At 54.9% G+C, this 25,516-nt stretch overlaps 1 protein-coding gene across 1 annotated transcript; it reads left to right on the forward strand.

The window, feature by feature from the left end:
- The first annotated feature begins 6,574 nt into the window (after positions 1-6,574).
- On the forward strand, positions 6,575-7,537 carry LOC129342923 (uncharacterized). The gene has a single exon (XM_054998882.1). It carries the CDS (start codon positions 6,575-6,577, stop codon positions 7,535-7,537), a length of 963 nt encoding a protein of 320 aa, XP_054854857.1.
- Positions 7,538-25,516: the final 17,979 nt, after the last annotated feature.

Consider the following 25,516-nt stretch of genomic DNA (forward strand, 5'->3'; position numbering starts at 1 on the left):
CCTGCGCGTGCCTGGACATGTCCCAAGCTGAGAGAGACAAGGGGCTGGGGAAGCCTTCAGGTGGCTCTTGCCAGGCAGAGGGGGCACACATAGCACCCATCTTTGGCATGCAGGCTTGCAAGACTTCTCCTTTGAGGCCTACTGGCTCTGGCCAGGCAGAGGGGGCACACATAGCACCCATCTTTGGCATGCAGGCTTGCAAAACTTCTCCTTTGAGGCCTACTGGCTCTGGCCAGGCAGAGGGGGCACACATAGCACCCATCTTTGGCATGCAGGCTTGCAAAACTTCTCCTTTGAGGCCTACGGGGTGGGTGCCTGGCCTAGGACGGGCGAGAAGCGTGCCTGGACATGTCCCAAGCTGAGAGGGACAAGGGGCTGGGGAAGCCTTCAGGTGGCTCTGGCCAGGCAGAGGGGGCACACATAGCACCCATCTTTGGCATGCAGGCTTGCAAAACTTCTCCTTTGAGGCCTACGGGGTGGGTGCCTGGCCTAGGACGGGCGAGAAGCGTGCCTGGACATGTCCCAAGCTGAGAGGGACAAGGGGCTGGGGAAGCCTTCAGGTGGCTCTGGCCAGGCAGAGGGGGCACACATAGCACCCATCTTTGGCATGCAGGCTTGCAAGACTTCTCCTTTGAGGCCTACTGGCTCTGGCCAGGCAGAGGGGGCACACATAGCACCCATCTTTGGCATGCAGGCTTGCAAAACTTCTCCTTTGAGGCCTACGGGGTGGGTGCCTGGCCTAGGACGGGCGAGAAGCGTGCCTGGACATGTCCCAAGCTGAGAGGGACAAGGGGCTGGGGAAGCCTTCAGGTGGCTCTGGCCAGGCAGAGGGGGCACACATAGCACCCATCTTTGGCATGCAGGCTTGCAAAACTTCTCCTTTGAGGCCTACTGGCTCTGGCCAGGCAGAGGGGGCACACATAGCACCCATCTTTGGCATGCAGGCTTGCAAAACTTCTCCTTTGAGGCCTACGGGGTGGGTGCCTGGCCTAGGACGGGCGAGAAGTGTGCCTGGACATGTCCCAAGCTGAGAGGGACAAGGGGCTGGGGAAGCCTTCAGGTGGCTCTGGCCAGGCAGAGGGGGCACACATAGCACCCATCTTTGGCATGCAGGCTTGCAAAACTTCTCCTTTGAGGCCTACGGGGTGGGTGCCTGGCCTAGGACGGGCGAGAAGCGTGCCTGGACATGTCCCAAGCTGAGAGGGACAAGGGGCTGGGGAAGCCTTCAGGTGGCTCTGGCCAGGCAGAGGGGGCACACATAGCACCCATCTTTGGCATGCAGGCTTGCAAAACTTCTCCTTTGAGGCCTACTGGCTCTGGCCAGGCAGAGGGGGCACACATAGCACCCATCTTTGGCATGCAGGCTTGCAAAACTTCTCCTTTGAGGCCTACGGGGTGGGTGCCTGGCCTAGGACGGGCGAGAAGCGTGCCTGGACATGTCCCAAGCTGAGAGGGACAAGGGGCTGGGGAAGCCTTCAGGTGGCTCTGGCCAGGCAGAGGGGGCACACATAGCACCCATCTTTGGCATGCAGGCTTGCAAAACTTCTCCTTTGAGGCCTACGGGGTGGGTGCCTGGCCTAGGACGGGCGAGAAGCGTGCCTGGACATGTCCCAAGCTGAGAGGGACAAGGGGCTGGGGAAGCCTTCAGGTGGCTCTGGCCAGGCAGAGGGGGCACACATAGCACCCATCTTTGGCATGCAGGCTTGCAAAACTTCTCCTTTGAGGCCTACTGGCTCTGGCCAGGCAGAGGGGGCACACATAGCACCCATCTTTGGCATGCAGGCTTGCAAAACTTCTCCTTTGAGGCCTACGGGGTGGGTGCCTGGCCTAGGACGGGCGAGAAGCGTGCCTGGACATGTCCCAAGCTGAGAGGGACAAGGGGCTGGGGAAGCCTTCAGGTGGCTCTGGCCAGGCAGAGGGGGCACACATAGCACCCATCTTTGGCATGCAGGCTTGCAAAACTTCTCCTTTGAGGCCTACTGGCTCTGGCCAGGCAGAGGGGGCACACATAGCACCCATCTTTGGCATGCAGGCTTGCAAAACTTCTCCTTTGAGGCCTACGGGGTGGGTGCCTGGCCTAGGACGGGCGAGAAGCGTGCCTGGACATGTCCCAAGCTGAGAGGGACAAGGGGCTGGGGAAGCCTTCAGGTGGCTCTGGCCAGGCAGAGGGGGCACACATAGCACCCATCTTTGGCATGCAGGCTTGCAAAACTTCTCCTTTGAGGCCTACGGGGTGGGTGCCTGGCCTAGGACGGGCGAGAAGCGTGCCTGGACATGTCCCAAGCTGAGAGGGACAAGGGGCTGGGGAAGCCTTCAGGTGGCTCTGGCCAGGCAGAGGGGGCACACATAGCACCCATCTTTGGCATGCAGGCTTGCAAAACTTCTCCTTTGAGGCCTACTGGCTCTGGCCAGGCAGAGGGGGCACACATAGCACCCATCTTTGGCATGCAGGCTTGCAAAACTTCTCCTTTGAGGCCTACGGGGTGGGTGCCTGGCCTAGGACGGGCGAGAAGCGTGCCTGGACATGTCCCAAGCTGAGAGGGACAAGGGGCTGGGGAAGCCTTCAGGTGGCTCTGGCCAGGCAGAGGGGGCACACATAGCACCCATCTTTGGCATGCAGGCTTGCAAAACTTCTCCTTTGAGGCCTACGGGGTGGGTGCCTGGCCTAGGACGGGCGAGAAGCGTGCCTGGACATGTCCCAAGCTGAGAGGGACAAGGGGCTGGGGAAGCCTTCAGGTGGCTCTGGCCAGGCAGAGGGGGCACACATAGCACCCATCTTTGGCATGCAGGCTTGCAAAACTTCTCCTTTGAGGCCTACTGGCTCTGGCCAGGCAGAGGGGGCACACATAGCACCCATCTTTGGCATGCAGGCTTGCAAAACTTCTCCTTTGAGGCCTACGGGGTGGGTGCCTGGCCTAGGACGGGCGAGAAGCGTGCCTGGACATGTCCCAAGCTGAGAGGGACAAGGGGCTGGGGAAGCCTTCAGGTGGCTCTGGCCAGGCAGAGGGGGCACACATAGCACCCATCTTTGGCATGCAGGCTTGCAAAACTTCTCCTTTGAGGCCTACTGGCTCTGGCCAGGCAGAGGGGGCACACATAGCACCCATCTTTGGCATGCAGGCTTGCAAAACTTCTCCTTTGAGGCCTACGGGGTGGGTGCCTGGCCTAGGACGGGCGAGAAGCGTGCCTGGACATGTCCCAAGCTGAGAGGGACAAGGGGCTGGGGAAGCCTTCAGGTGGCTCTGGCCAGGCAGAGGGGGCACACATAGCACCCATCTTTGGCATGCAGGCTTGCAAAACTTCTCCTTTGAGGCCTACTGGCTCTTGCAAGGCAGAGGGGGCACACATAGCTTGCAAGCTTGCTCTTTTCTCCCCTAGGGCCAAGCTGGGCACCAGGGGGGGGCCTGGGTGGACCTCCGTCAGGAAAGGGGGGGCTCGTGGGACGCCTGTCGCCATGGGCGGGAGCATCGTGCGGAAAAGGACAAAATGCGCATGCGCGGTCGGTTGATCAGTACTCCAATCGCCCACGTATGCGCACACCGGGTTCGAACGCGGGGCGCCATAGGCAGTGGGCGAGCGCCGTGCGCACTGCCCGTGGGGCCCCGCTAAGGGTAGCTGGTGCTATTCGGGCTTATCTCTCGCCCTGTAAGGGGGGGCCGGCCTCGGCCAACAGAGACCCCGGGGAATGGGGGGGCGTGGCCTCGGGGGGAAAGGTCCAATCGGTTTGGGGGGGGGAGGGTCTGCAAATCATTTGTTTGGATTGCCGGGAATTTGGGGGCGGGAATGTAGTGAACCAAAAATGTTTCCTGCAGCTTAAAAGTGGCAACCATTGGGCAATTAAACGGGAAAGGAGCCAATGGGCAATGAGCCCGGGGAAGCCATCACATCACCCCGTGATGGGGCTTTGGGGGGTCGGTGTGTGTGCTTGCTCTTTATTCTCCCAACCGCGTTCCCTCACTGGCCCGGGGGGGGGCCGTCACGGTGCAGGGTGGCGACTGATAAAAGTGCACACGCGTGGATGACTGCTTGAATGTTGCGATCATCCACGTGTGTGCACTGCGGATTCGAACGCGGAGCACCGATGACAGTGAGCGGGCTACTTGTTCACTGGCCGCGGTGCCCCGCCAAGGGCAACGGGTCTATTCGGGCTTATGTCATGGCCGGGAAGGGGGGCGTTCCCTCGGCGAAGTAGGAAACATAACTTTACATGTATTGTTATCTGATAAAATGGGCAGGGAATGGGGGGGGAGGGCGCGCTTCCTTGCAGAAGGAGGTGAGGCAGCGTAGTTTTGGGTGGGGCGAAGTGAATGTAAAAGGGAGGAAAGACTTTTTCCCCTTTACCAATTCCCAGCTAGAAAGACAAGCAAAGCGGTCGTGAAAGTTTCTTTATTCAGGAAAAAAAACATGGTGCGCTCAATTCAAGCAAACATTAGAAGTGCTGGAGAACAAGTCAACGAGGGTGGTGCAACCGCCCCACAGCCGCCACCGGTTAGAAACAAAAAGTAACCCCCTCAACATTGGGAAAACACATTAATAGGAATGCCCGATAAGACGATTAGACCCCGGTGCAGAGGGGCCTCATACACCCTACAGCCGGTAGCGTCGTGGTGGGCAGCGCTGCCTTTTTGCAAACAGGTAGCCCCTAGGAAGGGGTTCGGGGTCGGCCCGGACACGGAACCTCTTTGCACGTGGAGCGGGCGGCTCCGGCGGCCGGTTCTCATCTGCGGCGGGATCCGCCGTGGGAGCGTGGTCGGGAGCGTCGGCTGTGGGGGCGTCACCGTCTGCGGAGTCCCTGGGGCCGGCAGTGCTTGATGGTGGGGCAGCGGGGGCCTCAACCGCGGAGACCATCCTCTCCAGGAGGCGCACCATGTCGCGCATGCAGCTTTCTGCCGTGGCTGCTTGGCGCTCTGCCGCTTCGACCGCCCGGCTAAACAGTTCTTTTTGCTCGCCTCGGTCAGCAGCCTCACTCTGCCGTGCCTCCTTCTCCATTGCGCAGGAGTCGGTCAGCTCCGACGATATTTTCTCCACCGCACGCCGAGTCGCCTCCATGCACACGATCGCCTCGTTGCGCGGGCGCTCCCGGCGCCGAAGTCGGAGGTTCGACATTCGCTCCGCCGGAGACAGACGGCGTGTCCCGGCGGCCGTGGTGTCGGCTGGGTAGCGTGTAAAGAACGAGGGAGACGGTGTTAGATGGGGGCCTCCCTCCCGCAGGCACCCCGCATTCCCGACCGCACAACTGCCCACGGGACATTACTCACCGATGGTCTCTGCCGCGGAGTGGTCGCCGGCCGCTGCTGCCACAGATCGATCTGGGAGGCAATCGCCGGCGGGCTCCTCGAAGGTGTCCTCGGTGTCCTCCGTTCCAACGCCGGCCACATTGTCAGTACCCCCCTCCGGTTCCCCCTCAGTGGCTCTGGCCGAACGTCGACGCCGGTCAACGACGGTTGGGGGGACGCCAGTGCCCATCACCCGTGGCACCACCAGATCCTGCTCCAGCCGCAGGAACCGGTTCAGTTCCTCAAAGAAGGGCCAAACCCTCCGCCCGTGTCCCGAACGACTGTTCCCGTCCACACACTCCTTGTAGCCCCTTCTCAGAGTCTTCGCCCGCTCACGACACTGCTCCCAGTCCCTGGGGAAACCCCTGGCCGCCATCTCGTTCGCGATCCACTGGAACTGGCTCACATTCCTGTAGCTTGCGGAAAGCCTGCTCTGCACAGCGTCGTCCCCCCAAATCTGGATGAGGGCTCTCGTTTCCTCGTCAGACCAGGGGGCGGCCTTTGCCTTCTTGCCTCGGGCCGCCGGGACCACCGAGAGTCCGGCACCGGTGCAGGACGTGGGGCTGGTGCTGAGGGTGATCAAGAGAGGCAGACTGCTCGCGGGTTCGGGAGGCGCGGTGGAGTCCATGTTGCGGTTGGCCGTTCTGGGTGTCCTTTGCTGGGCTCGGGAGCAACAAACGATCGTCAACGGCGGTCTTCGCGGTCAGTTTCGGGCTGCCTTTACAGTAAGTTGGAGGGGGGCGCGACGCTGACGTGGCCGGCAGGGGACCAATCGCCTGTCCACTCGCTGCAAGAGACGGCTGCTCGAGAGCATCTGGGCGTCACACTCGCGCGGCATTGGACAGTGTCGGCCACGTCACGAGGGGGCGGGGGGGCGGACGTCTAAGGAGAAGGGGCCGTTGTGGGGCGGGAACCGTTGCGGTCGCCGTCACGCCATGGCGCCCGCTCACGGGAAGAGGAGCAGCAGGGGCCAGCCGCCGAGAGAAACACTCCGTGCCTTTGCGGTCGCGCTCTCCTTGTTCGCGCGGACGGTCATCCGCTCTACGGCTGCCACAGCTGACACTGTGGCCCTGCTCGGGAGGCAGCTGGGAGAGGAAGTTAACGGCCGCCGCGCGCGACATAGAAGAAGACTGCGGCAGTTGGTGGCAACACTGGCGTCCGTGGAGGAGATGGCGCAGTGCTTCATTGTTGCTTTCCCGCCGAGGAAGGCATGGGTGCTTCCCCGGGCATGCCCTCACTGGTGGCCGTGGTGGGAGCGCTACGAGTTCAGTGATGGGCAGTGGCTGCAGCAGTTCAGAATGCGACGTGCCACGTTCGAGTACATTGTTGGGGAGCTTCGCGAAGATCTCGTCCGCGAGACGACCCACATGCGCGACCCAGTCCCTCCCGAGGAGATGATCGCCATCACCATCTGGAAGCTTGCCACGGGAACCACAAACTCCGCGACACTGCCCGCATTTGGCCGTGGCGTCTCTACCGTCTGCGGGATATTCGACGAGGTGTGCGAGCTCATCGCTGCAAAGCTGACCGAGAAGTGGATCTGCATCGATTACCTCGAGGACATTATCTCCGGGTTCGAGGAGAGGGGATTCCCCAATGCCTGGGGCGCCGTGGACGGGACACACATCGAGATCCGTTCTCCGCCTTTCTCTGGGGACAAGTACATCAACCGCAAGGGATACTGCTCCATGATTCTCCAGGCGGTGGTGGACAGCGATGCACGATTCCTGGACATTTTTGTGGGCTTCCCGGGAAGGGCGCACGACGCGCGTGTGCTCCGTAACTCGCCCCTGTTCAAGAGACTCGAGGATGGTGCCCGTCGCCCGAAGCGGCCGGTCACTCTGGAGGGGGTCACATTCGACCCGGTAATCATCGGGGACCCCGCCTATCCTCTTCGGCCCTGGCTCATGAAGCCCTATCCGGCGCCATCAACGCGCGCCCAGGAGCGCTTTAACTACAGACTGAGCCGGGCGCGCATGAGTGTGGAACGCTCGTTCGGAATTCTGAAAAATCGCTGGCTTTATTTACAGCGGCCCCTACTTGTCAGCGAGCGCCTCATGGTCGCGGTAATCACCACCTGCTGCATCCTTCACAACATTTGCCTCTCGCGCGGGGACATCGTTTACGGGCCGTTCCCGCGCGAGCCGCTGATGGAGCCCGGGGATGAGCGGCCGCAGATTCCCTGGTCCGAGGCCGCTCTAACTGCGCGGGCAGTATCGATTCGTGCCGCCATAAGTACGCACTTCCAGCAATACCGATAATTCAATAAAGCTGTGACTGGTACAGCCGGTTTCAATCTGTGTGTCTCTATCCGGGACGGGGGGTGGGATGGTGGTGAGGCGGGCGGAGGGACAGCATCTGTGTGTTTGGGCGAGCACGGGGGAGGGGGGCCGCGTCGAAGGTGGTGGTGGGCGGGGGGGCGGGCGGGCGGAGGAACAGCATCTGTGTGTTTGGGCGAGCACGGGGGAGGGTGGCCGGGTCGAAGGACTGCTCTTTGGTGCCGTTCGGTGCCGTTTTAGGCAGAGGACCCCATGGGCATGAGGATAGAACGACGGTTTTGTGCTCATGGGGATCCTCGCTCGATCCTGGGCGACCCATCACGGTCGCGGTTTTTTGGTTTATTGCCGGGGAGAGGCCTCTAGAGGCTTGGCTGGTGCTTGGACCGCCCGCCTGACCGGAGTTAGGGCAACCCTCTACATGCTCTGACTTTTATTTTTCAAGAGATCGTGCTGTTGCAGCCTGGCGGTTGCTCTGGCCTGGGGGCGGGAACCGCTTCGATTTGGGGTTCACACGGCATACCACGGGGTTGGTTTGCTGTGTGTTCCCTATCCCCAGGTCCCATTCCGACCGGAGCATACAAATGGATAGAGACACACACAAAAAAAAACCCATCATGGAAGACTTCACCCCAAAATGTGTCTCAACCTATAATGATGTTTAAAATCGTCTCTTGCTAAGCAAAGTCCAGCTCCCGGGTAGCCGTTCTTAAAATAACCCCACCCCAAAATTGCTTCTAGTCTGGCTTTCACTAGATTCCAACAATTTCCTGAAACTTTATATACCATTGATAAATATCTAGCAGACACTCTTTATAACACCTAATGAGTTCATTGCGCTGTTTGGTCACCTGAATTAAACATGACCCCCTCATAGGGTTGCGGCAAACTGTTGTGTGTGTGTGTGTGTGTGTGTGTGTGTGTGTGCGCGCTTGCATGTGACATTTTGGTTGAATAAAACAACTATAAAGAATTGGCTCAACTGCATGAGGAAATCATATTTTCTTTGGGCAGAATCTCCCACATTTGGTGACATGGAAAACCAGCAGACTCCTCACTAAAGGCAAATCTTTAGTGAGGCTGCTGGAAGATGCTTTCAGGGAGAGTTTTCACAGGAAGGGCCCGGGGGGAGCCTTGACTGTGCTCTGGGCCAGGAGCGGGAGCACACGCCTGGGATATTTTCCGGGACATAATACAGAGGGGAGCCTGGTTGGCAGGCCTGGGAGCAGGGACACAGAGCTGGGATTACTGGGGGTGGCACATACAGCCTACTGGGCTTCGCTTTGTGTGCGCCTTTCAGGATGCCTGGTGCTCTGCTAATGTCCTTTACCAAGAGATTGGGAGGGTTGCGTGAGGGCCCTCCCTTATTCAGAGCCAAATTCGAAGGCCAGGCTGTTGGATCTTTAGTCTAATCCTGCCTGGTCCGGGCATTGCTGCACGAAATTTACCCACAAAGGAGTGCAATGGTGAGAGTCCCGGTTCCACGTGGAATCGGGGCCCTCCACCACCCTGCCGGCCACAGTGCAGCAGCAGGGCCATGTGGGATTTCGGCGGCGCCCATGGAGATGTGGCGACTACGCCGCCCGCACACCACGCAGCGACCGTGACGTTTCAGTCATGGTGGGCGCCAAGGCAAACCGCAATCCAGCCTCTCTGCAGCCTTGTGAAAGCCCAGGTGTGCTTGCAGCGGGGAAAGAATGTGCTGACTGTGCCTGCTCCTGCCCGGCGCCCGCCCAACCATTGCAGCTACTCTGCTTCCATGTTCTCCGCTCTCAATTTACATACGAATAAGCGGGTTGGCCAGCCAGTCATCCAGGCTCCGCTCCACCCACAGGACTTCCCCACCCAGGCCTACTCATGGTGATGGCTCGCCCATTGTTTGTGCCCCTCCTTTTGTGACTGTTTTGTCGGGCCCCCGCGGGGGCCCTAAGCGTTGTTTCGTCTCAGCAGAAGCTGAGTTCATGGGTGGGCATATGACCGCAAGCATTTTTCGAGCTCGCGAGAAAGCCTGCTCCACGTGGAAACGGGGCTCTCACCAAACCGCCACATTGCGCGGCGTTCGAATTTGGCTCTGAATAAAGAAGTCGCCCTCATATTCCCTGTTATAACGCCCACAGGCTCCATCCCAGCCCTCTTGCGGTCAGGTCACGGGTGCTCGAGGCTGCGTGGCGGATGCCAAGTTTCAGCATCGGGCGAAGACGAGGGGATGGTGCTTGGTCGGTTATGGGCTGAAAAGCCTTACTTTTCGGGGCGCACACCGGTTAAATACCGGCAGTACCGGGCGGATAGGCGTGCGCTATAGGAAAAATCTGCATATTCCTTCCCAGCCTGCCGTTTCTCGGGGGAGGGGGAGGACTCTCCCCTCCACTGTTCCAACGGAGCAGGTTTCGTTCGGGGGATCAGATGGGCGCGTGGCAAGAGGGATGGCTTTGAGTCCATTGTGATCCCCGTTCGATTCTTGCCTGGCCCGCGTTGCCTACTTCTTTTTTTCTGGGGCCCAAGTTGCTGTGCAGGCAGTGTGATTTGCACATGTTTCCACGACAGGCATGCCCTGGCCGCGCCCCGGGGACCTCTCTTTTGTCCTTCAGATCACTCCTGCGAGAAAACACTAGCCTCTCATTGAATTTGAACGACTGGCCAGCCGCGGCCTCTGCTCTCCAAATCTTCCTTGTGTCCTGTGCTGCTTCTCCCTCCCTCCCCCCCCCCCCGATCACAACATGGAGGACACAGGCCACTTCGGGGAGACTTGGCGAAGGACTCCCCAAACCCCCCTGCCGTTTCTTTTCTCCTGACTTTGTGTTTGAGGCACAATTATAGGACTTGTAGGAGAGATTTGCCTTGTGCCAAGAGTGGCGGAGGGTTTCCGGTGAGGCCTGCCGCGGGGCTCCACCCTGAATAAGCGACCTGGCACCTGGTTCCAACAGAGCAGGAACAGGTTTTGGGGGGCAGGTTTTGCATGTTCTCCTCTCAGGGCCGCAAGTTGGTTTGCGGGCCGTTTCATTTGCACATGTTTGCGCGACAGGCATGTATTCGACGCGCCCCAAGCGCCACTCCTTTGTCCTTCATATTTCCCTTTTGTGCGATGCAAGGCTGAAGTCATCCGATGTTAACATGCGCTCTGCCTCTCCCCCCCTGAATTCCCTCCCCGACGGTCGCAGCCGAAATATGCATGCTATCAGAAGGGGCTGCCGCACAGGAGTCCCGTAGAGCAACAAGCAGGAAGGCCTGCTTAGTGCCCTGGGACTCCTTGTTCGAGCCCCGCATCGCCGCCCGCCCGGCCCGCCTCCCTTTTTCGCGTCTGCTGAGACAGACGGGTGGGAACCGCGCTGGCGCCCGCCGGTGTCCCCATGAATTTTTCACCGACCAGGGGGGGGGTGCGATTCTCCAAATCTTCATTGTGTCCAGGCCAGATTTGCACATGTTTCCACGACAGGCATGCCCTGGCCGCGCCCCGGGGACCTCTCTTTTGTCCTTCAGATCACTCCTGCGAGAAAACACTAGCCTCTCATTGAATTTGAACGACTGGCCAGCCGCGGCCTCTGCTCTCCAAATCTTCCTTGTGTCCTGTCCTGCTTCTCCCTCCCTGCCCCCCCCCCCCGATCTCAACATGGAGGACACAGGCCACTTCGGGGAGACTTGGCTAAGGAGTCCCCAAACCCCCCTGCCCCCCCCTCTTGTGCCAATATTGAGCCAGAAAAGGGTTTGCTCCAGGCCTCCCCTGCCTGTGGAGACAGGGCAGGGCCTTGCATGGCTCTTCCCAGCCATGGCCCGGCGGAGAAAGGAGCAGCCCTGCCAGATCTGTGTCCGCCCTTTGGCCAGATTTGCACATGTTTCCACGACAGGCATGCCCTGGCCGCGCCCCGGGGACCTCTCTTTTGTCCTTCAGATCACTCCTGCGAGAAAACACTAGCCTCTCATTGAATTTGAACGGCTGGCCAGCCGCGGCCTCTGCTCTCCAAATCTTCCTTGTGTCCTGTCCTGCTTCTCCCTCCCTGCCCCCCCCGATCTCAACATGGAGGACACAGGCCACTTCGGGGAGACTTGGCTAAGGAGTCCCCAAACCCCCCTGCCCCCCCTCATGTGCCAATATTGAGCCAGAAAAGGGTTTGCTCCAGGCCTCCCCTGCCTGTGGAGACACGGCAGGGCCGTGCATGGCTCTTCCCAGCCATGGCCCGGCGGAGAAAGGAGCAGCCCTGCCAGATCTGTGTCCCTTCCCCCCCCCGCCCAAATCCAGGGTGCCGGTTCCAGGCCCTTGGGCCAGATCACCCCCCAGGTGTGCCCTGGACCTCATGTGCCAATATTGAGCCAGAAAAGGGTTTGCTCCAGGCCTTCCCATGCCTGGGGAGACAGGGCAGGGCCTTGCATGGCTCTTCCCAGCCATGGGTCGGCGGAGAAAGGAGCAGCCCTGCCAGATCTGTGTCCCTTCCCACCCCCCGCCCAAATCCAGGGTGCCGGTTCCAGGCCCTTGGGCCAGATCACCCCCCAGGTGTGCCCTGGACCTCATGTGCCAATATTGAGCCAGAAAAGGGTTTGCTCCAGGCCTCCCCTGCCTGTGGAGACACGGCAGGGCCGTGCATGGCTCTTCCCAGCCATGGCCCGGCGGAGAAAGGAGCAGCCCTGCCAGATCTGTGTCCCTTCCCACCCCCCGCCCAAATCCAGGGTGCTGGTTCCAGGCCCTTGGGCCAGATCACCCCCCAGGTGTGCCCTGGACCTCATGTGCCAATATTGAGCCAGAAAAGGGTTTGCTCCAGGCCTTCCCATGCCTGGGGAGACAGGGCAGGGCCTTGCATGGCTCTTCCCAGCCATGGGTCGGCGGAGAAAGGAGCAGCCCTGCCAGATCTGTGTTCCTTCCCCCCCCCCCGCCCAAATCCAGGGTGCTGGTTCCAGGCACTTTGGCCAGATCACCCCCCAGGTGTGCCCTGGACCTCATGTGTCAATATTGAACCAGAAAACGTTATACCTCAGCGTCCCTTCCCCCCAAATCCAAGTTGTGTGTGTGTTCCAGCCCCCCGGCAAGAGCACCCTCCAGGCTTCCCCAGCACCTTCTGTTTAAAGATTATCGCAGAAAATGGGTTCCCAAAACATGCAGACATGCTCAAAGCGCAACCCGTTTCCGGATCCAGGACATGTGTATTCAGTGTGCGGAGCCTGTTAAGTTTAAACATAGCTTTATTTTGCCGACAGACAGGGCTCACCATGGCAGGCGGGAACCCCAGGCCCCCTGTGTCCATTTACTCAACTGTCCATCGAGCCAGACGGCCCCCCCCCTTCGACGGCCAAGCACCTGGGCAAAGCTCGGGACACGCGAGAATGCCCTAACTCTTTTTGGCGATGGTGGACGCGGGGTCGAAGTCCCAGGCTCTTCGCGGAGTTGCTCGGGTGCGTGCGGTCTTCCACGCTGAGTTGACGCGAGAAAGGCGGCAGGAGACATCCCACCATCCAGCAGGTCAATCTCCTCCTCCTCCTCCTCTTCCTTCCCCGCAGTGGGGCCTGCTGGCGGGAAACCAATTGGAAAGCACTTTTGTTTATGCTCACTTCTGTATCACCATCAATTGCTGACCATAATCATTATAACCATTAGATATCATTTTAATATTTCACAGTTTATTCAATCCTGTTAAGAGCAAGCACAAAAGAAATCAGCTCTTTAAAAGTTCTCCTTTTGGAGGTTGGGTGTATAAAAAACATATAAAACCTGCATTGGTACTGCTGCATATTCCTTTACCTAACCTCTTACCAAAGTGCAGAATCTTGTGATCTCAATCACATTCCTCAGATGGTAGATGCTAAAATAGCATGCCACACCCCAGAACTTCCTATATAGTAAAACGCACACAAACCAACCATACTACTGAGCATTGTGGAAACACCGACCAAAGCCCCCATCTAGGCGCCCTCTGTCGACCCAACAGTGACCTCGCAGCGCCCAGTGGGCCGCCATTAGCCACTTACTCCAAAACTGGTCCCGGCGTGCCTGGATTCTCTCATAGGCCAACCCCACAGCCTCCATCCGTCGCTCGGTGTCACTGGCTGAAAGAAAGGCGGTGTAACGATTAAGGAATTTCAATCGGTTGGTGATGCCCATCCCCAAACCTGCAAGCCGTGTGTCCCTTCTCCCTGGCAATCGCCACCCCCAGCCTTCCCCAGCACCGCTTCTGTCATATTGGGGGATGACCGGGCCCGCTTCTCTACCGACCGTAAAATTGTCTGGACACGCTTCTCGCCCAACCTATGCCGAGTGCAAAAGTGGAACTTGCCCGGGCATGCTGCCGGCCCAGCCCATGCTCCGCTTTAGCCAGCTAGGCCTAGAGAGGAGAAAGGAGCAAGCCTGCAAGCTATGTGGACCCTCCCCAAACATGAGTGCTATGTGCGTCCCATCTCCCTGTCAGTTCCCCGCTCCAGGCTGCACCAGGACACACAGCGTGCATATCCGCTGGACTCTTGTTGGTCATATTGGGACGTGTCCGCGCACGCTGCCGGCCCAGCCCATGCTCCCCTTTAGCCAGCTAGGCCTCAAAGGAGAAGGGAGCAAGCCCGCAAACTGTGCGGCCCCTCCCCAATCATGCGTGCTGTGTGTCCCTTCTCCCTGGCAAGAGCCACCAGTAGCCTTCGCCAGCACCTTTTGTTGACCTATCCCCAGCACCCAGAGTATAAAAGTGGAACTTGCCCGGGCACGCTGCGAGGCCGCAGGCAAATGTCCCCCTTTGGCCAGCTAGGCCTCAGTGGAGAAAAGAGCAAGCCTTCCAGCTGTGCGTCCCATCCTGAAACATGAGCGCTGTGTTTCCCAGCTGTCTGGCAGCTCGGCCTGCGCCTGGCGCCACACAATCGGCTGTACAGTCGGTTTGTTGATGTAATATTGCCTCTGACAAGCAGAGCTTCAGCCTTTTGTTTATGCTCACTTCTGTATCACCATCAATTGCTGACCATAATCATTATAACCATTAGATATCATTTTAATATTTCACAGTTTATTCAATCCTGTTAAGAGCAAGCACAAAAGAAATCAGCTCTTTAAAAGTTCTCCTTTTGGAGGTTGGGTGTATAAAAAACATATAAAACCTGCATTGGTACTGCTGCATATTCCTTTACCTAACCTCTTACCAAAGTGCAGAATCTTGTGATCTCAATCACATTCCTCAGATGGTAGATGCTAAAATAGCATGCCACACCCCAGAACTTCCTATATAGTAAAACGCACACAAAAGTGTTAACACTGGAAGCTCTCTATCTTGCTTCAGGAGGTAGAACCATGCAGGCAATGTACTGTGCACTGAGCCCGGCTTCTACTGAAATCAATAGAAATGCTTTTCTAGGTTGTGGGACACTTGGGTGCAGACAGGATTTCTGGAACTCAGAGGAGAACCTAACTTTGGAGTGCTGACCAGCCAAATACCAGCTGGTAGAGCTGTGACTGAGCCAAGGCCATGCAGCTGGCTTCAAGTGGAGGGGTGGGGATTCAAACCTGGTTCTCCAGATTAGAATCCCGTGGCTCCTAACCGCGCTGTGCGGCCGCAGGCCAATGTCCCCCTTTGGCCAGCTAGGTGTCAGAGGAGAACAGAGCCGGCTTGCAAGCCGCTAGGCTAGGCCTCAGAGGAGAATAGAGCAATGGTGCTTGGGCCGCCCAACAGAGAATATAGTTTGGGCTGCCCAAGCACCTGGAGTTCAAAGGTGTAACATTCCTTGGCCCGCTGCAGAACACTGCACCCATCGAGGAACAGCTTCCGGGGGCCGCCACCCACTTGTTTCTTGACCAGACTTACTTCGTGGTCGCTCGCCCAGAAACTCCTTCTCCACCATGTCGACCTCGATGTCCTCCACCACAGCGGTCAAGTTCCTGCGGACCGTGTGGGCGAGATCGACACGGTCAGGGAACAGCGACTCCAGGCGGAACGGCACCATGGTCTCCTCCGCCGCCTCCCGCTCGTGCTCCGTCAGCCCCTTTTCCTCCATGGCCGCGGCCGCCTGCTCCGCCCACTCCTCACGCCAGTTGCTTGGCACCCACTCTGCCATGCTTTGCGACGATGGCGGAGGCACGTCTGGTCGGCAGGGGAAGCCTCACGAGTTTGCGGGGGTTTGCGCGGGCAAACCAACCGCACAGCCAATTGCGTTGCACCACGCGGAGGCCGAAAGCTGGTTGGTCGTAGCCGAAAGAGCGGGAATCGGTGACACCGACCGGGTCAATGCGGCAGGTCAAGAGCTGATCAAGCCCCCCCCCCCCAATTCCTGGGGCCTCTGAACGGAAAACCAGACGCAGCCGTGATGGGGTCCCCCCGGAGGCACCAGGGGCAGTGCGCCCCTGGATTTTGGGCAAGAAAATTTTTTTTGACAGACATGTCTTAGACCTCGCCCGTGCACTCCCCCCAAGCCCTGGGCGGGCCCTGGGATTTCGGACAGTCCCGTGTGTGTTTCTCACAAACATGTTCCACCCTCCCCAAGTGAAGACATGTCTGTGTTTGCCTGTGTTTGTCAAAGGCATGCCCCCCCCAGTGGACAAGCACCAACCAACGGACAGGGCCCCCCGCCCCGCTTCGAAGCCCTCAGGCAGCCGGGCAAGATCCCGGAGTGCGGGGGGGAGCCAGGGGGGCCATCTCTGACAGGAAGCCAAACAGTCATCGAATCTTTTGAGGCCCGCGTTGGAGGCCCCCGGACCAGTCCATTGCGCGTCACCTGCTCGCTCGCAAGCTGCAGGCAATAGCGCCATCTAGCAGTCATTGAGAGGTCCACAGCCCTCGGGATGGTAAAAATAGCCGCTCTGTTCTGGGAACTCGCTGGTCGTCAGGAGGGGCACGTGCAGACGCGGACACACAATCACAGGTCTGGTGCGGGCAGGACACGCGCCGAAATTCTGAAACAGCCACGGGCGGGCCGAAACAGACAGGAGCGCGGACACGTGCGCAACCACGTGTAGTTCTTAACGTCTGTTTCGGCTCTAAACTGGAGTATGTGTCTGTTCTCATTAATCCAATGCACAATTTCTGCTAAACTCTGCTAATTAAGTATTAAGAATTTATGAATCTCCTACAGGTTACTCCTCAGAGGGTTTATCAATTTCATCTTCACCTCTCCAAAGGGTCTGTCAATTTCATCTCTCCAGTCATGTGTGAGATCACAACCAGAGGGGAGCGAGGAATGGAAATGGGCTGGAGCTGCCTTCAGAGCCGGGCTTGGATCTGGAGAGGTTCTAAGAGGCAGAAGTTTCTCTTCCGGCATTTCACAGCCCCTTCACACAGCTCCAGTGTATAGCAAAGTCTTTGCCCTTCTGCCAGCTCTCTCTTTTAAACTACTCTTCCTGGCTAACACTGCATCTCCAGACACGTGTTTTTCACGTGTCAGATGTCTCGTAGTTTCAGAGCCAGAGAGGGAGTCATGGAGCACATTCCATCCACAGGAGCACATTCCACACACTGAGGTAGGATTCCTGTTGCATCTCAGAGAAAGCAGGGTGTCTTGATGAGCCATGAGGTCCTTTGCAACTTGGGCATTCCGGGAAAGTTCAGTGAATTCAGCCCAGTGGTAACCAAGTCAGGCTGTTGCCTGCACTAAAAAGCAGAGAAACCTCCAGCCAGGGTCAAGGAGCTCCCCCCTCTCTTAAAGTCTCACCATGAATGTGCTGTTATTCCCAGCAATGCATATCCATTCAGATGGGGCGGATTGCTTCCATGAAAGGCACGGAGGCACAATTCTGAAACGCTTTATGACAAGCTAAATCTGTAAGATCTGTCTCAAGTCAATTTGGTTTAACAATGGAGTACAATCCCCCCTTTGATGAATGCCTGTTTGCCTTTAATCTGTTACAAGCTGATGAGACTTAAAGGAAATATTCATCTGTCGGAAAAGTGCTCTCTTAAGACACTGCTAAATTTCTGAATTCTTGTACTACTTACAGAATAATTTTCTGGGGATTATTCAGCAGCATCTCCGGATGCACTCAGAGCTGGCACCGTTTCTGTCTGCGCTATTTTGCAATTTAGTCAGATGAATAATTTGTCAGTGGGATGTCTTACCTTAGCTTCTGGGTGACGTGGCTGTTTCCCAATGCTCCCAGAAGCCTTAAAAACAAATCCCAACATGACGGAAGGAGAGGAAAGGCGCCCTTTGCAACCCAGTGGGCCATAACAGAGGATGATCACAAATGTTAGCCTTCCAACATCACCACGGAAATTGTTTGGAACAGCGAGATTCAAGTCCTGCGGCATCTTGAAAACCAGCAAGATTTTCAGAGTATAAGCTTTCAAGAGTCAGCTCCCTTCATCAGATACAAGTACAAATGGAGATCCCTGAGCCTTCATATCTCAGCCAGAAGGTGGAAGGGGTGTTATAAGGGAAGGTGGCAGGGTGCAAAGGCACAATACAGCTTGATTAGATGGGAGAGGTGTTGCAAAGAAGGGATGACACCTTTCTTTGCAACACCCTTCCTGTCTGCTAACTGGGATATGAGGGCTCAGGGATCTCCATTCCTCCTTGTATCTGACAAAGGGAGCTTTGACTCTCAAAAGCTTCTACCCTGAAAATCTTGTTGGCCTTCAAGGTGCTACTGGACTTGAATCTTGCTGCTCTCCTGCAGACCAACATGGCTACCCATTTGAAACTGTTTATGTTGGATTTCCCTGTCTGTGTTCTGCTTCTTCATAATATTTCTGCAGGGTTTACTTTGCACGCCAGACCAGATGTGAGTCCACATTCCTGGTGGCGTGCTGGCATAAATGCTCCATGCAGCAGGTTGACTTGCCAGGAAGCTGACGACAAGCATTATGTACCCCCTGCCATATTGGACACCACCACCCTATAAAACCAGGGTTAGAGGGTAGTTCTTCTGTCCTCTCCACTGGCCTCACTGGGACCAAGGGCTGCAGGTCCAGCCCATCCCCAGCACACTCTGTCTGGGCAAATCTGGATTTGCTTCCCTCCTCTGCCCTTCCTCCTTTCAGGCTACTCAAACCGCAAGGCATTTTGACAGACACTAGTCTGTTTGATTGGCAGGACTTAAAATACATTTTAACAATAACAATCATAATAATGTGACCTGGTCTCTCTCATCTGAAAAGAATATTTATTGTCAGTTTGCAAACCTGTAACTCCACCCGTCTTCATATATACACTCACACACACAAGCCTCGACATCGTACAAATCACCTGAGACTACGGTGCAGTAATTTTGCCCTCTAAATGTAGCGGGGGGAGAGATAGGGACAGAAAACAGGGAAATGGAACCGGTTCCTCCCCAACCTCGCCAACTTGTTTCTACAGCATCCAGGTCTGGATCCAAAGAAAGTGATCAAGGAAAATGATCATGGGTGCAGAGCCCAAGGACATTGATTGCACATGGGGCTAGAGTTGCCAACAGGCCTGGAGAAAAATGTCCTGTCCCTTTAGTAGAGGCTTAATGTCTGGAAATGGGCCACTGAAGCTTTTCAAGGCAAGGAGGTAAATTGCAACTCCCCCCACCGCCAGTAAATAATATCTCATTAAGCCTCTATTAGAGAGACAGGGCATTTTTCTCCAGGCCAGTTGGTAACCCTAGCTGCACTGCATGCACTGGTTTACTGCATCTCAGTCTGCCCAGACTGGTGGGCTGTGATGGTCTGTGCTATGGTCTCTGCATCTTAGTTTGAAATCTTTTATTTACTGACATCTCCTTGATGGGGTGGGTACGGGTGCTGCTGCCAAGATGGTCATGCACCCCCCACTGGTGTCTCAGAATGGGGCTGCCTGGAAAATATTAATCCTACAAATGAAGGTGTTTTAGAAACTTTGAACAATGAGCCATTTATCAATAAGCTGCTGTGTAGCAGGTTTATCATTTAATTCCATATGTGAGCGTGAGCTTTAGAACAAAACCGCTCATGAAGAATGCTTTTTGGCAACTACCTAAAGCAGATTACAAACCAGAAGAGTTTCATGGGTTAGCAGATGATGAATTAAAAAGAAGTCCTTGGGGACCATCTCATACATTGCACAATTCTAGGCAGAGAGCTGAATACCAAGACTAGGGCATCATGAGCCCTGGGTCCATTCCTTCAAAAGGAAATGCACTCTGCACATGTTCAGAAGCTTTACTACTTCCCACTGTTCTGGAATGAGTCCTTGCATTCTTGTAGTAGAGGAAGAAAAAATAGAAACCTAATCTAAACAACACTATTCCCTATTATTAATGGCCAGTTAATCTGGCTGCAGTGAGTGGAAGTATGGGTGTACCTCTTGCAAGCTTGCATGGGAAAGCTCTCCAGAACCATTTTGCTTCTTGCAAGACCGGCAGGAGAGAGAGAACAAAGGCACAGAAAGAGCCGGAGGAGTCAGAAGTTTCCAGTTGAGAAAAAAAGGGAGGCATTTCCCAAATCTACAGTTTGCTTCTAATATAAAGGGGGAAATAGCACTCCTCAGTGTCCAGGCATGCTGTGTCACTTCTATTCCAACAATCTGTACTTTGATCCAGGGACAACAGGGGGAAATGTGAGTGCACAGGTGGGGAGCAGGGGGTGGGTGAGCAGTGGGGTAATGTCTGTTTGGGGATACCAGATTCCTGCCCATTCCTCCTCTGCTTTCTGCTATTGCTGCTGTGGCCGGGCCATGTTATTGTGCCCTCCCATGCGGATGCAGCCTGTATCTGATCAAAGACCATTCTACCCCTTTCTGAGCCTTGCAGACAAAAATCTTTTGCAGAAAACATTTGCATTGCACTGACAGTTCTGTTGCACTGTGGAAACGCGCAAAATTGTAAAGCAAAGACGGGAAAGAAAAACATGTTTAACATAACCCAAGATCCAGATTCACATGCTCCATCACAGGTGAAGTGCACACTTTGGGGCACTCATCCCCTCAAAACAGATACAAGTGGTTGTGTCCCTTCCAAGACTGTCACTCCCTTTGGAGGATGAGGCATCACTGCAGAGCTCCGGGAACACATAAGAGTGCTGAAAGGGGGGCTCGAAAGCAAAAATCCATTGCAGGTCTGACGGCTGTTTTCACGAGTTCCTTGTGCTCTTCTTCGGATACGTTCAAATTAGCTGTGATTAAGCTAATTTCAAGGCAATTAACTTCAAAAGATCTCATCCACTCCTTAAAATTCTAAGTGGCTGTTTATTAGGTACTGGAGAGGCGTCCTAGAACGCTGACGTAATTGAAATATGCTGGAACCGCTAATGAAATATGAATATTCTTTATCTAATTAAATGGCACAATTAATAGCATGTAATTGTGACATCTTAGTAGGGGAGGGCTCTCTCAAGAACCTGCCTCATCTGTGCCTTAGTTGCTGCTCTTATTCTTTTAGAGACGATGATGACGGCGCACAAACATTGGTGGGTTGTGGCCAGTTCTGGGTTGGGAAATTCTTGCAGATAGGGGGTGGGGTTTGAGGCTTTCACTGGGATATAAAGCCATAGATTCCACCCTCCACAGCAGCCATTTACTCCAGGGGAACAATTCTCTTATAATTCCAATTCCAAGAGTTGTAATATGTAATTCCAGGGACACATAATGGAGTGTCCCTTTCAAAGTGGCAGAGGAGCATGAGTTACTCCACCACTAAGCCAAGAACTGCCACGGGTTAGGGTTGCCAGCCTCCAGGTAGTGGCTGGAGATCTCCCGGAATTACAACTGGTCTCCAGGCCACAGAGAGGGAGGGCTCACCTGGAAAAAATGGCTACTTTGGGGGTGGAATCTATGGGATTAGGCCATGCCAAGGACTTTTCCCTCCCCAAACCCCACTTTCTCCAGGTTTCTCCTGGTTTCACCCTCCAGATCTCTAGGAATTTCCCAACTTGGAGCTGGCAACCCTAGCCACAGGTGCATGTGCCAGGATGGCAGGCAGAGAAGAGGAAGGAGAGAGAGAGAGCTGGCACTGCCACATGGGCCAGGCAAGTAGACGTGGAGGTGCTGCAGATGGGGAGGGGGGAAGAGGAGCTGCAGCTCCCCCCCCTTGCAGGGTGATTAAGAGCCAAGCTACAAGTGACGCCTGACACAGGTTGGACACTTGTCAGCTTCCCTCAAGTTTTGATGGGAAATGTAGGCATCCTGGTCTTGCAACTGTAATGGAGAGCCAAGCTGTAAAACCAGGACACCTACATTTCCCATCAAAACTTGAGGGAAGCTGACAAGTGTCCAACCTGTGTAAGGCGTCACTTGTAGCTTGGCTCTCAGGCAGCCATTGTCAGTGGCTCTGTAGGAGGGTGGGCTCGCTGCCTAGTGGGCAACCCAGCAAGGGCGTGGGGGGAGACAAAAACGATGAGACTCCCCCCAGTCTCACAGGTCCCCCGTGAGTCTCACAGGTCTCCCGTTTGTACAATATACGAATTGTGAGCAATAGCCCTAGCCTCTTTTATATCAGCAGGAGACCCTGATGAGTGTTTTCTTTCTGGTGCTGTAGGTATGGGAAGTTTTTTTCAGGTTCCCTTGCCTTAGGGTTTCCAACCTTCAGGCGTGGCTAGGGTTGCCAGCTCCAAGTTGGGAAATTCCTGGAGATCTGGGAGGTGAAACCTGGAGAAAGTGGGATTTGGGGAGGGAAAGGACCATGGAATGGCATAATTCTATAGAGTCCACCCCACAAAGTAGCCACTTTCTCCAGGTGAACTGATCTCTGTGGCCTGGAGACCAGCTGTTCCGGGAGATCTCCAGCCACTACCTGGAGGCTGGCAACCCTAGACAGGGCCTAGAAATTTCCCAGAATGCAACTGATCTCCAGATAACAGAAATTAGTTCCTGTGGAGAAAATAAGTCACTTTGGAGGCTAGACTGTATGGCTTACTTAGGTCCCTCCCTCCCCAAACTCTACCCTCCCCAGGATCCACCCCCAGGAATTTCCCAACTCAGAGCTGGCAACCCTACTTCACCTCAAAAAGCCACCCTTGAAAACAGCTGCCTTGATTGGTGCTAAAAAAAAGGGGGGGGCTGCATCTTGGTGGTTTGATCAAGAACTCTCTTTTTTTCTTTTGGTTTGCAAATCTTGAGTGTTTGGGGAAGGTAGAATCAAGGGGAGGGGAGCAATATTTCCTATCTGAGCAGCGGGGGCAGCAATGGCTCATGAATAAAATAGTTCCTGTTCCAGCAGATGCTCGGGTCTGGCAGCTGCAGCGCTGCAAGATTTGTGTCGCGAAATGCAGTCACCTGGGATGAGTTTCAGTTAGATAATTCTTCCCCGTTTCTCTTAAAATAGAGAAAGAAAGAGCGAGCAAGTGGTTGTTTAAATCACTCTGCTTGGATCCAACTGCAAAGAAAATTGTTGTTGTGACAGATTCTTAATGCTGCTTTTGTGCTTTCAGGAGCGCTCGTTCGGGGAATGTATCTGTGGCATGGCAGATAACAGAAGGGAATGGCGTGCCTTCTTGAGGGAAGAGGGAATCTGGAAGCTAGCGATTAATTTCCCAAAGGAGAGTCCTAGGGCTCGGGCATGCTTCGGCCTGAAAATTCTTCTGCTTAAACCCAGTTGTGCTTCGAACCACGTAGGGCTTTTTATTGATGAGGGCATGGCCCTCTGTGCATGCTCAGAGACTCTCTCTCCACCACTACTTCAAGCACTGCAGGCTTGTGCCGGGTGAAGATTGCCTAGCAGTGCTCGTTGTTGTGAGACTTATGGATGCAACTAAATATCACTTTTAGGGGGGATTCCCCAGCTGGCATCTGTACACCTTAGAGGACTAAATCAGGCACTGTAAGTCCGCCAAGTACAAATGCAGTAGCTACTTGTTGGAAACAGAGGGTGAGATAGAAACAAAGCAAAAAGGAAACATGAGGGCAGCAGAATATTAAGCCTCTAGTAAGATACATCCAGGCTCTTGTGTGCACACATTTAAATGCATGTACACAGAGGGACCAAAATACAAGGGTAGTTAATGTTTTCCTTACTTAGTTCATTTTACAGCACCTTACAACCAAAGCTATCTCAAAGTGCGTAGCAAAATACACAACCACCATCATAAAAGCCATCAAAATCACAATGGGAAACAACAAAAACCAGCAACAGTTTAGTAGAAATCCTCTAGCTAGATGGGAAACATCACTGAATCAGTTTAGACAGCAACAACGCCAACAAGTACTGCCAGATCTCTTGCCTGGTGAGATAAAGGTGGATTCCACCCACCTTGCCTCAGAAGTGAGCATGAGACAGATAGCAATTCTGTCGCTGTTTTGATGACTCTGCTTATTCCACATTTTGCTACTGAAATGAAAACCCATCAACTGCTGCTTTAGGTGTAAATTTTTCCCCCTCTTCCCCAAGCTTCAGGTGGTCTGGACTCCTTTTTTAAAAAAACATGGTGTGGATGGTCCCTGCTTTCGATCCTTAAATGCAGTAAATAAATAAATCCATGCAAATGAAGCTTTTTTTAACAGCAAAACTTCTCTAGAGTTTGAGGGAAGGTTTTGAGCAGAAAGGGCCCATGTGAAGCCGGCTTCTGCTTCAAAGTTGTAGAACTGGGAATTTTTTAAGAGCTCTGCTCTTAGGCTTGCCAGCTCCAAGTTGGGAAATTCCTGGAGATCTAGAGGGTGAAACCTGGAGAAACCTGGAGAAAGTGGGCTTTGGGGAGGGAAAGGACCTTGGCATGGCATAATTCCATAGTCCACCCCCCAAAGTAGCCATTTTCTCCAGGTGAACAGATCTCTGTGGCCTGGAGACCAGTTGTAATTCCAGGAGATCTCCAGACCTGGAGGCTGGCAACCCTATCCGCTCTGCAGAGGAAGGGGTGTGTCTGAACTGAGCTCAGCATCCCAGGTTCACAAGCAGCCCCATCATTCTCTAAACATTGTGCTTTCCTTCCTTCACTCCCTTTTCAAAATCTGACTAACAAAGAGCAAATGGAGGGTACATCAAGATAGACACATCCGTTCTGTCTCCTCTGGCTGGCAGTTGCTTTGCTCTCCAGGATCCTTGTGACGGAGCTATTGGGGCTTTCTGAATGCAATCTAGCGCCGTCCCACTAACCCATCTGCTACTCCTCCCTGTGGATAACCACACTGCCTTCAGGAGCTCAGGTGGGCCTGCAGATGACTGTCTCATGGGTGGGTTGGGTGGGGGGTACCATTAAACAGCATAAAATAGTTAAACATTGGTAATTTTTTAAAGCATTGAAACCCATAAAAATAGCATAATATATTTAGCAGCCTAAAACGAGTTTCACGAAACAGTTCTCAGGTTCTAAGCAGACTGTAAAAAAAAAAATAATTTAAATTCTACCCTTAATTAAAAGCCTGGGCGAAAAGGAATGTTTTGGTCTCACTCCTAAAAGGAAGTAGGTGTGACAACAGGCAAGCCTCAAGGGCATTCCACAGCAATAATAATAATAACAACAATATTCGATTTACATACCGCCCTTCAGGATGACTTAACACCCACCAAGAGCAGTTTACAAAGTATGCCATTATGATCCCCGCAGCAACAAAACACCCTGTGAAGTGGGTGGGGCTGAGAGAGCTCCGAGAAACTGTGACTGACCCAAGGCCACCCAGCTGGCTTCCAGTGGAGGAGTGGGGGATCAAACCTGGCTCTCCAGATTAGAGTCCTGCGCTCTTAACCACCACACCGAGCTGGCTCTTGGTGTAGTGAGGCTGGCACAAGTGAGGTGCCAGCGCCACCACTGAAAAAGCCCTGTCTTTGGCCATCACCTGCCTCACCCTCTGAAGGTGGGGCAGACTGCAGGCTTGGGAAGAGGCTCTTTACTGGCAGGCTGGACAGAGTGGGAGGAGGAGGCAGTCCTTCAGGTACCTCAGCCTCAAGCCATTTAGGGCTTTGAAGGGAAGGAGCAGCACTTTGAATTGTGCCCAGAAAAGGAGATGTAAATCTTTCAGCATCAGGGTATTACAAGTCCCTTTATCCAGCTCCTGATAGTAACGCAGTAGGACCAGGGGCGGTGCCAGGGCTTCTGATGCCCGCGGCTGGCCCTATGTGCGCACGCACATAGTGCATGTGCCCCCCCTGGACTGCGTGATGACATAACTGTGATGATGTCATCACACAGCAAGGCGGCCCCATTG

The sequence above is a fragment of the Eublepharis macularius genome, chromosome 15 (genome assembly GCF_028583425.1).
Source record: "Eublepharis macularius isolate TG4126 chromosome 15, MPM_Emac_v1.0, whole genome shotgun sequence".
Classification (NCBI taxonomy): domain Eukaryota; kingdom Metazoa; phylum Chordata; class Lepidosauria; order Squamata; family Eublepharidae; genus Eublepharis; species Eublepharis macularius.